The following is a 14,929-nucleotide window of genomic DNA, read 5'->3' as shown; positions in this document are numbered from 1 at the left end:
ACGTTGAACTCTTCCCTCAACTGGGGGAAGTCTTTCCTACCTGTTCAATGGCTGGTGGTGACTACCAATGCCAGTCTTTCGGGCTGGGGAGCAGTCTTCCGCCACCACACTTCTCAAGGCCGCTGGTCAGTTCAGGAATCGAAGCTACCAATCAATGTTCTGGAGATCTGTGCTATTCGGCTGGCCCTGTAACAGTTCCATCATCTTCTAGCAGGTCACCCCATCCGTATTCAATCAGACAACGCCATGGCTGTGGCATACATCAGTCATCAAGGGGGTACCCGCAGCAGGTCGGCCATGTCCGAAGTAACTCACATCCTTCGATTGGCAGAGAACAACCCCTCGGTGATCTCAGCGGTGCACATTCCGTGAGTGGAAAACTGGATGGCGGACTTCCTCAGCCATCAGGGTCTCACCTCGGGGAAGTGGGAGCTTCATCCGGAAGTCTTCAACCAGATCTGTCTTCACTGGGGGACCCCAGATGTGGACCTCATGGCTTCCAGACTGAATGCCAAGGTTCCCCAGTTTATAGCAAGGTCTCGAGATCCAAGAGCAATCGGAGTGGCGCCAATTCCGCCTTCCATACATTTTTCCCTCTCTACCGTTACTCCCCAGATTAATCAGGAAGATAAGGCAGAAGGAGTCCCAGTGATCCTGGTCGCACCTGATTGGCCACGCCGTGCCTGGTTCGCAGAGTTGGTACTCCTCGTCGCCGACATACCCTGGAGGCTGTCGGATCGGCCAGATCTGCTCTCCCAGGGCCCGATCTACCACCAGAACTCGGGGGCCCTGTGTTTAACGGTGTGGCCGTTGAAGCCTGGGTCTTGACCCAGGCTGGGTTTTCGCAACAGGTCATTTCAAGTGATGAGCGAGTATACTCGTTGCTCTGGTTTTCCCGAGCACGCTCGGGTGGTCTCCGAGTATTTGACTGCTCGGAGATTTAGTTTTCATTCCCTCAGCTGAATGATGTACTGCTACTAGCCAGCTTGAACACGTGGGAATTCCCTAGCAACCAGGCAACCCCCACATGTACTCAGCCTGGCTAATAGCTGTAAATCATTCAGCTGAGGTGATGAAAACTAAATCTCCGAACACTAACAAATACTCGGGAAACCACCCGAGCGTGCTCGGGAAAACCCGAGCAATGAGGATACTCGCTCATCACTAGTCATTTCCATTATGGTTAGTGCCCGTAAGCCCACATTGGTCCGTATCTATCACCGTACCTAGAAGACTTTTTTTGCTTGGAGCAAGGATTGCTGTCTTTCCCCTCTCCTCTTCTCAGTTCCCACCATTTTTGGGTTCCTACAAGCCGGTCTGGACTCCTGGCTGACACTCTGCTCTCTCAAGGGTTAAATCTCCGCTCTTTCAGTCTTATTTCAGAGACGCATCACGTCAAAGCTTCAGGTTAAGTCCTTTCTTCAATGGGTGTCACACGTCGCTCCTCCCTATCGCATGCATTTAGAGCCTTGGGACCTCAACCTGGTGCTAAGTGCCCTTCAGGGTCCTCCCTTTGAACCGCTTCAGGACATTTCGTTGGTTTTCTGTCCTGGAAGGTTGCCTTCCTTGTGGCGATCACATTGATCAGAAGAGTTTTGGAATTATCCGCCTTATCCTACCCGGGCGCCTTTCCTTAATTTCTATCAGGACAAGGTTGTCCTCAGGCCGTCGCCGTCTTTTTTGCCAAAGGTCGTTTCGTTCTGCCATCTTAACGAGGACATTGTTCTTCCTTCCTTTTGTCTGGCTACTATTCACAGGGTTGAAAGAGCTCTCCACACTCTGGACCTGGCTGAGCTCTGCGAAGGTACATCTCAAGGATGGCATCCTTCAGAAGAACAGTTGCTCTGCTCTTTCTCCTGGAAGGTCACAGAAAGTGTCTTGCTGCTTCTAAGGCCATGATAGCCAGGTGGATTCGTTCCAGCATCCAGGAGTCATATCGAGTCAGAAGTCAGCCCATATCAATGGGGATCAGAGCACACTCTACTCGAGCGGTGGGGGCTTCTTGGGCAATTTGGCATCAGGCGACGGCTGAGCAGGTCTGTAAAGCTGCGACTTGGTCCAGTTTACATACCTTCGCAAAGCACTATAATATTCACTCTCAGGCTTCAGCGGATGCGAGTCTGGGCAGAAGAATTCTGCAGGCAGCGGTGGCGCACATTTAGGCAGTTGTTGCATGAAGCCCAATACTTTGTTGTTTTCCCACCCAGAGACTGCTTTGGGATGTCCCATGGTCTGTGTCCCCCAATGTGGCGAAGGAGAAACGGATTTTTGTGTACTCACCGTAAAATCCTTTTCTCCGAGGTACAGCACCCACCCTGTTAGCCTAATGGCTTATATGGCTTTTGCCTGTTCTTTTAAGTTGACATGTTGTACTCTATGTTGTTTCTGTTTGTTCCTACTGCTTTTGCATCGAACTGGTTCTCTGGGAGCCAGCACGAGGGTGTATTCTCCAGAGGCGGAGCTAACTTTTTGTGTTAACTTGGTGTCAGCTTCCTAGTGGCAAGCAGCATACACCCATGGTCTGTGTCCCCCTATGAGTGGCTTGGAGAAAAGGATTTTACGGTCAGTACACAAAAATCCCTGTATTTTCTATCTCATACTCTGTTTAGGAACTTTTTTTGTAAATCTGCAGCTTGTTTAGTGTTTTTTTGCAGTGTTGTCATAGAAAGCAATGAGAAACGCTGCAAAGAAAAAAGCTACACATATTTTCAGATTTTTTGCATATTTTTTAGTGAATAAAACAAACTTTATTAAACTTACAGTAGACAAAGCACACTTCATCCACACTCATGATACGGTGCAAATAAAAAGAGTTGAAAACAGGAGTTTTGAACACCGCGGTTTTACTGTGGAGAGCAGATTTTGGCTGCAGGAGAAAAAAAATCAACAAAAAACCCTGATGTGAACATAGTTTAGAGAACAAAAGGATCAACAGACTGAAATCGAATAGACTAGAAGTTTATATCCCCTCACACTGTCTGTTGGGGAAGAGCTGAATTGGTGGGAGGTAGGTGTTCCCATACTTGATAGACTGGACTCGAACCTCAATAATTTATTTGTTTTTTTTCGTTTCCAAGCTCTTGGCTGCACAACAGCAAGGTGCAGAAATGTTTCTGATGGCGCAACATGCCGACGTGGACCTATCGCCACATGCCCCTGTTAGTTAAACTTCTTGCATTTCCCAAAAAATAACAATTTTCTTAGAACTGTTGTACGGTTCCTCTTATTCCTGCTAGAGATGAAAACTGGGTAATAACATTCTCTTTAGTAGAGGGGTGTGTCTCTGCACAGGCTGACACTGGCAGCACCGATTGGACAATTTAACAGTAAGGAGGGCCACGCCCCAAATTAGTAACGCCCAAGAGGAACTGCACTGTGCAGAGTTGTAAGAAAAGATGATCCAGAATGGTAACCTTCAGAAGATTTTTTTTTTTTTTTTTTTGCCATATCGATTACAGTAAAAAAGGTTCTTCTCCATGGAAAACTAAGGGCTAAACATAGTGTAAAGAAGCTACAATTATTTTGGCAGGTTCCTATTTCTCCCGACACTGTTTTCAATTGGGAGAGTGGAGAAAGCCGCTGCCAAACACCTCTGGTGGCTGCTTATTATCTCCCAGAAAACAAAAAGGATCGGGCGTTGACATCCTTCTCTCTGTTGACATCATTTCCCCATCAGATGGTCTGAGGAAATGTGTATGAGGTATTACTACTTTCATCGAAAATACAGTTGTGTGAACTAGCCCTCAGAGTCCTGTCGGTGAAAAAAGAAACATGGACCACACTCAGATCAACGTTATTCAATGAGGCAGTGCTGATAAGCGATTTTTTAAATTTTTTTTTATTAATCCCACCCAAATCCCCCCACAAACCACATCGGTGTGTGAAAAAAAAAATGGCAGCAAGCACTAGTTTATTTCGTTAATCGGAAGAGACTCGTCCATTCAAGTCTGAGTGCATATGTAAATAAAAAATAAAAAAAAATCACTTTATAAAGGTTTTTGGATATTGATTATATATTGTGCAGTGCAAATTTATGATATTTAGAATGAGTTTATTATAGAAAAAGCAATTTTATATTTCATCTTTCTAACTAAAATCTGATTATTCCAGATTTTTTTTTTTATTGTAATATTATAGGGGTAAATGAATTGTCTTCTGCCGCTGTATGTTTTGACATCCATTGTGCTGGCTATGAATATGCATCTGAGTAATAATATATTATTATTATTATTATTATTATTATTATTATTATTATTATTATTATTTATTTATATAGAACCATTAATTCCATGGTGCTATACATGAGAAAGGGGTTACATACAGGGTTATAGCTATCATTTGCAGTAAACAACAGGTTTACAGTGACAGACTGGTACAGAGGGGAGAGAATATGTATTAGTTACTTAGATTTGGTTTTATATATGAAATACGTTACTAATGTGGTGAATGGGAAACTCTCGCATTGATGAGGGCGAGAGGAACCACCCTGCTGTCAAATTCTGATCGTTGTCAGGAGGGATAACAGAGGAACATTACAATACTAAAAAATAAAAAAAATAAAAAAACGGAATTTCAGATTCTCTCGCTTAACCACTTCCTTGCTGGGCATTGAAATGATTAAAGGGATGATGGGTAGTGATCAGCGAACGTGCTTTGATCAGGTGTTATTTGAGCATGAGTGACTTTGGCATGCTCGAATGCTGTGTTAAAGTCCCCGCTCCTGCATGTATTGCGGCTGTCAAACAGCCAGGAGACATGCAGGAGCGGGGACTCTAACATAGTATTCGAGCACGCAGAAGAGACTCGGTTAGGACCCGAGCATGCTCAGATAACACCTTATCCCATATGATGGGGATATGCTGATAACCTTTGCGATTTTGTTAGAGTGCTTTCACGCCAATGACTGTGGTGAAGTGGGCAAAAAAAAAAATACCTATAAGGGGAAGAAATGTGCCTGTTTTGGCTCCATAGCCCCCTCCTCTCCTGCATTTCGAATGTAAATTGGTCAAAACATTTTGCTTGTGCGATAATTAAGAAACAACGCAATGTAAATCCCCTTTACTTATCCCACACACCAAAATGTTTATTTGTGCCTTCCTAATGAGGCTTAATGAGCCTAATGTTTTAACATGCAGTCTGTTGGAAAGCTTTCATTGGCTCTGCTTGTCTAATTAGTATCGACACAGCAAACAGACCCTATCGGTATCAGGCCATTAGTCTGGCTGTATATACACTGTAAATACATCTTTATTATCTGGCCTCCTGACAAGCCATCTGCTGAAGAAACAATGCCGCGATTTAGCAGATGTTGGCATTGAGCGATAAAAGCATCCATTTAGTAAGATCGCGCCGCCATAGGGCAGACAGTACAGGGTTACACGGTGAAAGTGGGCACACGGCTCCTATCTGTAATTTGTAGTCACAGTTGCAGGGAAATGATAAAACCGTGCTATTGTGGATTTATAATTGTAGTCTCGTTTAGAAAATGCAAGTAGTAATTAACTTGAAATCGGCATTATACACCAGAATTTACATTCCTGCTGGGTTGGAAATGCTGTTTTAATAACAGTTTGTTTTCACTCCATGAAATTACCTAAGGGTCCTTTTGTGCTGCTCTATTGCAGACGCGATTAACATTCTGAAGGAGATGCAAGAGAAAGATGTCCCCATGAACGAGGCCTCCACCGATCTCTTCTTCCACATCCTCAACAACATGGCCTTGAAAGGGGACGCCCAGGCCGTGAACCTCGTCCACGAGTACGGCGTGATGTTGGGACTCCTCAATCCCAACAGCAGGATGTGCGCCCCATTGGTGATGGTACACTTGAGAAAGTAAGTAGTGGTCCTTCAAGGTGGTCTTCTCGATCAAAGATGGTGACATTTCTGCTTTGAATCATCTGATTGAAGGGACTTTCCGATGAATACGTTGACCGATTTTAACTGTTGTAAAAAAGATTCACGTAGGCATAATGTTGCGGTAATGTCCCATGCTTTCTATTAATCTTTCTCAGCAATTGTGCTTTCTGTAAATGATTCCTTAATCACCATGAAATAGAAATTGTCACATATCAGCCATACCATTAAAGGGGTGGTCTCTGAATAAAGAATCATCTTTTGGATTGGGGGCTTGGATATCTTCACTGATCAGCTGTGGCCGTATGTAATAATTGAACGAAGCTGAATAGTGTAGCTTAATTTAATATCTAGTAGCCACTGCTGGGTGCTGCAGATCATAGGTGGCAAAGTCATCAGGTGTGATCAATAGCAGTCATAAGTCAATGCAGACTGCAACAGACTATTGTCACTAAATATGTTGTACAAGTCAATACATTTTGCCAGGCCAGCAATGGTCAATTCAGAGTAGCACGGATCAACAAGTTCCTGTAAATTCCTCATCCAGTGATCATTTCACCACATTCTCGAGAATGAGCTGAATGGATGAGCGGATGTAGATGGAGAGCGAGAGGGATGGACTGACGGACGTAGATGGAGAGGGACGGACGTAGATGGAGAGGGACGGACGTAGATGGAGAGGGACGGACGTAGATGGAGAGGGAGGGACGGACGTAGACTGAGAGGGACGGACGGACGTAGACTGAGAGGGACGGACGTAGACTGAGAGGGACGGACGGACGTAGACGGAGAGGGACGGACGTAGACGGAGAGGGACGGACGTAGACAGAGAGGGACGGACGTAGACGGAGAGGGACGGACGTAGACGGAGAGGGACGGACGTAGACGGAGAGGGACGGACGTAGACGGAGAGGGACGGACGTAGACGGAGAGGGACGGACGTAGACGGAGAGGGACGGACGTAGACGGAGAGGGACGGACGTAGACGGAGAGGGACGGACGTAGACGGAGAGGGACGGACGTAGACGGAGAGGGACGGACGTAGACGGAGAGGGACGGACGTAGACGGAGAGGGACGGACGTAGACGGAGGGGGACGGACGTAGACGGAGGGGGACGGACGTAGACGGAGGGGGACGGACGTAGACGGAGGGGGACGGACGTAGACGGAGGGGGACGGACGTAGACGGAGGGGGACGGACGTAGACGGAGGGGGACGGACGTAGACGGAGGGGGACGGACGTAGACGGAGGGGGACGGACGTAGACGGAGGGGGACGGACGTAGACGGAGGGGGACGGACGTAGACGGAGGGGGACGGACGTAGACGGAGGGGGACGGACGTAGACGGAGGGGGACGGACGTAGACGGAGGGGGACGGACGTAGACGGAGGGGGACGGACGTAGACGGAGGGGGACGGACGTAGACGGAGGGGGACGGACGTAGACGGAGGGGGACGGACGTAGACGGAGGGGGACGGACGTAGACGGAGGGGGACGGACGTAGACGGAGGGGGACGGACGTAGACGGAGGGGGACGGACGTAGACGGAGGGGGACGGACGTAGACGGAGGGGGACGGACGTAGACGGAGGGGGACGGACGTAGACGGAGGGGGACGGACGTAGACGGAGGGGGACGGACGTAGACGGAGGGGGACGGACGTAGACGGAGGGGGACGGACGTAGACGGAGGGGGACGGACGTAGACGGAGGGGGACGGACGTAGACGGAGGGGGACGGACGTAGACGGAGGGGGACGGACGTAGACGGAGGGGGACGGACGTAGACGGAGGGGGACGGACGTAGACGGAGGGGGACGGACGTAGACGGAGGGGGACGGACGTAGACGGAGGGGGACGGACGTAGACGGAGGGGGACGGACGTAGACGGAGGGGGACGGACGTAGACGGAGGGGGACGGACGTAGACGGAGGGGGACGGACGTAGACGGAGGGGGACGGACGTAGACGGAGGGGGACGGACGTAGACGGAGGGGGACGGACGTAGACGGAGGGGGACGGACGTAGACGGAGGGGGACGGACGTAGACGGAGGGGGACGGACGTAGACGGAGGGGGACGGACGTAGACGGAGGGGGACGGACGTAGACGGAGGGGGACGGACGTAGACGGAGGGGGACGGACGTAGACGGAGGGGGACGGACGTAGACGGAGGGGGACGGACGTAGACGGAGGGGGACGGACGTAGACGGAGGGGGACGGACGTAGACGGAGGGGGACGGACGTAGACGGAGGGGGACGGACGTAGACGGAGGGGGACGGACGTAGACGGAGGGGGACGGACGTAGACGGAGGGGGACGGACGTAGACGGAGGGGGACGGACGTAGACGGAGGGGGACGGACGTAGACGGAGGGGGACGGACGTAGACGGAGGGGGACGGACGTAGACGGAGGGGGACGGACGTAGACGGAGGGGGACGGACGTAGACGGAGGGGGACGGACGTAGACGGAGGGGGACGGACGTAGACGGAGGGGGACGGACGTAGACGGAGGGGGACGGACGTAGACGGAGGGGGACGGACGTAGACGGAGGGGGACGGACGTAGACGGAGGGGGACGGACGTAGACGGAGGGGGACGGACGTACGTAGATGGAGAGCGAGAGGGACTGGGGAGGGAATGGACGTGGATCGGGGGAGACGACGGACATGGAACAAGGGAGACTGGGTGGAACAGGGAGAGCGAGGGAGACGGGGAGGGGATGGACGTGGAGCAGGGGGAGATGGAGGGAGTTGAGTGGGACGGACTGATGTGGAGCTGGACGTGGGGGGATGGATGTGGAGCGAGAAGGACTTGGGGACTGGATGGATTGATGTAGATGTGTGAGACACATTACCCAGGATACAGTAATTTTCCCTTCTCCTGCTGCATCACCTTCTTCGTCATCTTGCGTAGTAAGTAAAGGAGGCCTCATCCTGCCACAATACTGAAGGCAAACCCTACTGTTACAATGAAGAACTCCAGCAGGACAAAGGCATACGTAGCGGCTGGATAAGACAGCGATAAGATGGCTCCTCGTCAGGGATCGCTGAGTCGTAATTAAGTTACATTTCTGGCTATTGGTTTTTGAAGGATGATTGGTAAATGACTGGCTTGATGTGCTCTGTACGCATAGTGTTCGATAGTGTTGATTTTTTTTTTTTGTATGTAATTTTTTTTCCCCCCTGTCAGAAAATCCTGTTGAGTCTGATAATGTAAATGTGGCATTTTTTTTTATGCTGAACAAAAGAGCAAGGAAATGAGCTATCTTGTCTAATCATTCAGTTGTTTAACACAGACTTCCAGTGTAGACTTAATTGGCTGGAAAGCACTTGACATGTGAAGTTAGAGCTGCTCGAAATGCGTGTTTGAGTAAATTTTAAAATAAGTGACAGCTAAATTGTACCTAGGGAAATTACAAAGCCTTCAACACAGTTAATTTTTTTTTTTTTTTTTTTTTTTTTGGAGGGGAGGATTAGTTGTGGTGAGGATTTCATCACTAGTCTCCTTGAAGATTCCTTAGTCGCAGGATGAAACAGTGGCCAATTTGTTTTAACCCTCCCCTGCCTGGAGGCCTTTACCTGTTACCTTTCGATTCCGTCTTGTTTTCACGACGTGCCGACATCTGCTGCAGATTAAAGCTGGAAGGATTTGGGTTCTTATTTTTTTTTAAGATTTTTTTTTTTTTTTTTTAATTATTTTAATTCTCACTTGTAATTCCTCTTTCTCTCCTCCTGTAGTGATTTTTTTTTTCAGGTTTGAGAGCTTTTCAATCAGCAAAGCCCTTAGGTAAATTGCCACTTAGCTTAAGCTTTGTGCGTAATACCGCAGCACTCCTCCGTAATATCAATCAATATTATGCATTTACACTCCCTCCCCCAAACAACCCCCTACCCTTCTATTAAAGTTATAGACTTCATGTTTATGGAATGATTAGAAAATGGAGCGTGTATGTATTTTAAGACCTCAACGCAAACATGTAATTGTATGTCATGGGACACATATACAGAAGTCTTAGGTCATAACAACCCGTGTATCTTTCCTCTTGGGTTGATGTCTTGTGTATGACCAGCTTGATCAAAGTCGGCCATGCTTCTGATCTTGGAAGGATCTGATGGTGATCGCAATGACATTGATGGCCCTTGGCCAACAGATATATAGGGTGAATACAGCTATAGATGAATGGATGGGTCCATTGATAGCCTACGTCATAAATGTAGAGTTTGCTATCGACCCAACAGCTAGTCTTCCCAATCCTTCATAAACATGCAGAAACCGGGGGCTAAGCCTTTGATTGAAGCTTTCCATCATTTAGATCATAGATGGTAGCCACTTGCTTAACATGCCCGATTGTGCCATAAGACGAGTCAGGGCACCAAAATCAATGGTTTTGGCCAACTTTTACTAAGTTGTATCGCTAATGGTGAAAAACAATAAAAAATGGTGCATATTTTTCTAAAAGCAACGTTTAGAGATGTTTGCAATCCTAATTTTAGACCTTATTTCTTGTGAACGTCATGGATTAAAATCTGTTGTACACTTATTTGGTGTTTGTTTAAAGGCATCCCATCCATTGGGACTGATCTACCGATCCTTGTAGACTCGAAAACCAAGATTGTTTTATGACTGGATGTATTAGGAAAATAGGCGTACAAGTGCCCCCCAGATCTGCATTCACACTTCATTTTTTGCTTTCTATAGAGGTGTGCTTTTTTTTTTCTTAGTAAAAGGTACATTTATAAGTGCTTGTGCAGACAACCTATTTTTCAGTCTGCGTCAGATTCGACAAAACATTGGATCGCACTCAGACCAATGTTGTTCATGTTCGATTTATTTTTTTTTTCTGCCAACCAAGTCTTCAGAAAAAAATCACCATTTGGATCAAACTCTGCTATGAAAACCAATGAGTCTGTGGGGAAAAAAAATCGTAGCACATGCGGATGACATTTGAGTGCATTCCAGTTTTCACAGACCGACAGAATGGAGAAAATAGAATCTCGCTCCGTTCTCCATATTTGGTGGCACAATTTTCACAGACTGGAAAAAATCTGTTCTCGCTCTGTTCTCGCTCTGTTCTCGCTCTGTTCTCGCTCTGTTCTCGCTCTGTTCTCGCTCTGTTCTCGCTCTGTTCTCGCTCTGTTCTCGCTCTGTTCTCGCTCTGCTCTCGCTCTGCTCTCGCTCTGCTCTCGCTCTGCTCTCGCTCTGTTCTCGCTCTGCTCTCGCTCTGCTCTCCCTATTTGGTGGCACAATTTTCACAGACTGACAGAATGGAGAAAATCTGCTCTCGCTCTGCTCTCGCTCTGCTCTCCCTATTTGGTGGCACAATTTTCACAGACTGACAGAATGGAGAAAACCTGCTCTCGCTCTGGTCTCAATATTTGGTGGCACAATTTTCACGGACTGACGGAATGGAGAAAATTGGATCACACGCTGATCACACACAATTGACCCGATTTTCTTGGATGAGGGAAAACACGGTCGTGTGACCCTAGCGTTAGAGTGCTATTTACTTATTCACTTCTGTGATCAACTGAAAAAAAAAATCAGGATCTCTATGGATCGTTTTCTTTAGGAAGATAGTTAAAAGCAATCAACATTTGTGTGCCTAGATAGGTCTTGTTTTAATGGTAAATTTGCCTACAACGAAAAATAAATAAAAATCTGTTCACTTTCTACAAACTGTGTTGTAAACCCAAAAAACTACTCTGCAACATATGCCCATGAAATGGTAATTTACCAGTTTTTTTTCCCTTTTTAATTGCTCGGTTGTATATTTCTCACTGATCTGGTTTCATTTGTAAGAATTATTCTGGACTACAATAAAAAATGTAAAACGTCTCCTGCTTGAGCTTTGGAACCTATTATTTTTTTTTTCTTTTTTTATTATTACTACGTCTAAGAGCTTTTTTTTCCCCTCCTCATTTTCCCCAGTGTCTTTCTTTTAATTTTCTTTCCATCACTGTTATATACGCGGAGAATATCTTTTCACATCGTGCATTCTGAGACTGAAGTCAATTAGCTTGTCCATTTGACTGGCACCATAATCGTTCATTAATTAATCGTTTTGACCTAAAACAGTTCTATTCATGCTGTGGGAATTGGGTAGAGTCAGTACTTTACTATAGGATAATTGTTTTGCCATCATTTTGAAAAGCGGAATTTTCTCGCAGAATGAAATGGCAATCACAGACTGCCTCTCTCCGTATTTATAGATCTATCTCTCTCGCCCTCTGCGCTGTCGATCATACATCTCGGTAGACAGTCCCTCTCGCCATTTTTTCAAAGTTTGTGATTTTTGGGGGGCAGGTACAATAGTCGGTGTTTAAATATAAAAAAAAAACAAAAAAAACCCACAAAATAAAAAAAAAAAAAAAAAAAATAGCCAAATCTGACTGCGCAAAATTACTCGGAGCTCTACTTCTCTAATCATCTGGTTTCATGTCACCTTCTGCAATGTTTCCACGAGTGTGACATGACCATAATCCGAAGCAATATCCTCAAAGTGCTCCTATCTGTTTTGCAGCGTCACTTTACAGCTTCGAAATTAACCTGTAATTTAGTTTTCACCCCAAATGACAAAAAAAAAAGCAGTAAACCTCTCCGCGGGGCACTGGGAGGTGCACTCAGAAGGCGGTATCGCTAAAAAGGAATTGCATGGGAGCCCTTCTCATTTTTATTCTCTTTTCCGTAAGGTGTTATCTGAGCATGCTCAGGTGCTAAGCGAGTGACTTCGGCGCGCTCGAATAATGTGTTCTAATCCCTGCGGCTGCATGTCTCACAGCTATTCGACAGCCACAACACATGCAGGGATTGCCTAACAAAGAGACAATCCCTGCATGTGTTGCGGGTGTCGAACAGCAGCCGCGGGACTTGAACATATTTTTTGAGGACACTGTCAGCACCCGAGCATACTCGGATAACACCTTAACTGAGAATGTTTGCTCATCACTAGGTAAAATACTTTACTTTTCTTTTATTAAAAAAAAATAAAAAAAATGAAATGTATCGTACTGTGGTAGTGTCTTGTCTGGTGTATATGCAAAGTTTGGGGTCAAATTAAAGTGTTTAATGTTCCAGCTTTTTAAAACCACATTGCCACAGTTTTCGGCAAAAAATAAAGCCTGTGGATAGCTTTATGTAATTACGGTAGTCTAATTTTTGTGCAGATCTTCCTGGAAAAGATATCCAAGTGTCTACTTTGGATTGCTGCAGTGGATGCTTCAGTAAATGTTACATTTGCCATAGGCATATCTGTGATATGTGAACTTGTCCTGCTGGTGGAGCAACACATGGCGGTACTGCTACTACGTGGAAAAGGAAGCGTACTAAAGATGAATATGAAGATTCTTGCTGCCCTGATCCGGCCTCCAGTTTAGTCTTCCATGGTAGCCAGATCCGTGTAGCCTTCATTTCTTGCACTTACTCTACCCCGAAGCATCGTGATGTAGTTACCGGGCTTCACACGATGTCCTTACACACGTTCCATGGACTAGTAAGAGCAGGATGTACCAAGGATGATGGCCGCAGAAGTGAAGGCTACCTTGGTGTGGCTGCCACGTAGATCGGACTTGATTCCAGACCAGGGAACAAGACTTTATTTTTAAATTTATTTTTTTGCTTGCTCCAACTCTAGGGAAAACCCTATCTGTTTAAAGCTAGGGTCACACGACCGCATGTTCTCCATCCGAGGAAAACTGGTCGATTTATTCTAAATCGGACTCCGATCAGCCTCTATTTCGGTGGGGTCTGTTTTTCTTGGATGTGGAGAATGGAAAAAAAAATGTCTCCGTCTTCTAGATTCTTTCAGTCCATGAAAATCAGACTGCACTTTGATGTCATCAGAGTGCGGTCTGATATTTTCCATGGACACACAGACTTGGATAGCCAAATGAGATTCGATAATCGTAGGCAAATCGTTCATACTTTCCAATTTATTTTTTTTAATCAGACCACTTGGTTTAAGGTAAAAAAAAAACAAAAAACACATGCATGTCCTCATGGAAGAACCTTGGTCCAAATACGATCCGATATTTTGAGGGATCTCTCTCAAAACCAAAAGTTTTAGACATGAGGGTGTATGCAAAACTTCCCGCTACAATGTAACGTGAGCTGAGCATTGTGTATTAACGGTGTACTGTCTGATTCCTAGCTGTTATGGGAACACAAAAAGCTGATTTTTTTTTTTTCAGCATAAAGTGAACTGCTGCAGTTATCTAATAATATCCATGTACATTAGTGGGATTTATGGATTCCACCATTATTCAGGAGTTACATTTTATTGTACTTTCCACTTAACCATGACTCTTACATTGATGATCCGCTGTTTTGCCTTACTTCCATAACTAGAGATTTACTTGTGTTTTTCTTTTTGTTCAATCTCTATTACTTTTTTTCTTCTTTTTTGGTACAGGGCTGACCTGTCCTCCTCCCTGAATGCCATGACGGCGTGCATTGAAAAGTACAAGTGTGCCCCTCTATTGCATGATGTGCTGAGCCTTCTGGTGGAGAAAGGAGAAACAGATTTGCTTAAAGAAGGTGAGTATGAAATCCAAAACTGGAATAGATAGATAGATATAGATAGGTATGTAGATAGAGATTGTGAGAGATAGTGTGTGAGAGAGAGAGAGATAAATAGATATAGATATATATAGAGAGAGAGAGAGAGAGAGAGAGGTGTGTGTGTATATATAGATAGATATATTATAATGTATTTTTTATAATTGACTTACCAATTTAGAAATAAGAGCGCTATCTAGTGCCACCTATCGGAGAAAGCTGCCAATGTCTGGTCTTTAATAAGCCTATAACTAAGGATATAACAATCGTGTCCTCGCTTACTGGTCCGTTCTACAGCAATGGAAAGGCAGAGCATGCGTGGTGCGGCGTTTGCCCTAGCTGGTAGGCGCCCGCCCTAGCTGGTAGGAGCCCGCCCTAGCTGGTAGGAGCCCGCCCTAGCTGGTAGGCGCCCGCCCTAGCTGGTAGGCGCTCACCCATAAAAAAGTAATGGAGCAGCCCTTTAATAATCCACTTTGTCTAAGTGGCCGATGTTCTACAATGACAAAATCAATAGACCAGTCAG

At 46.1% G+C, this 14,929-nt stretch overlaps 1 protein-coding gene across 1 annotated transcript in view; it reads left to right on the top strand.

Annotated features, from left to right (window-relative positions):
• Positions 1-14,929, top strand: part of LRPPRC (leucine rich pentatricopeptide repeat containing) — a 172,945-nt gene that overhangs the window by 96,154 nt on the left and 61,862 nt on the right. Inside the window, exons 23-24 of the mRNA XM_077282385.1 lie at positions 5,625-5,832; positions 14,261-14,385. Of these exons, the coding sequence (XP_077138500.1) occupies positions 5,625-5,832; positions 14,261-14,385 (333 nt within the window). The remainder of the gene's footprint in view (positions 1-5,624; positions 5,833-14,260; positions 14,386-14,929) is intronic.

The sequence above is a fragment of the Ranitomeya variabilis genome, chromosome 2 (assembly GCF_051348905.1).
Source record: "Ranitomeya variabilis isolate aRanVar5 chromosome 2, aRanVar5.hap1, whole genome shotgun sequence".
NCBI lineage: Eukaryota > Metazoa > Chordata > Amphibia > Anura > Dendrobatidae > Ranitomeya > Ranitomeya variabilis.
This window is presented reverse-complemented; position numbering and strand designations above follow the sequence as displayed.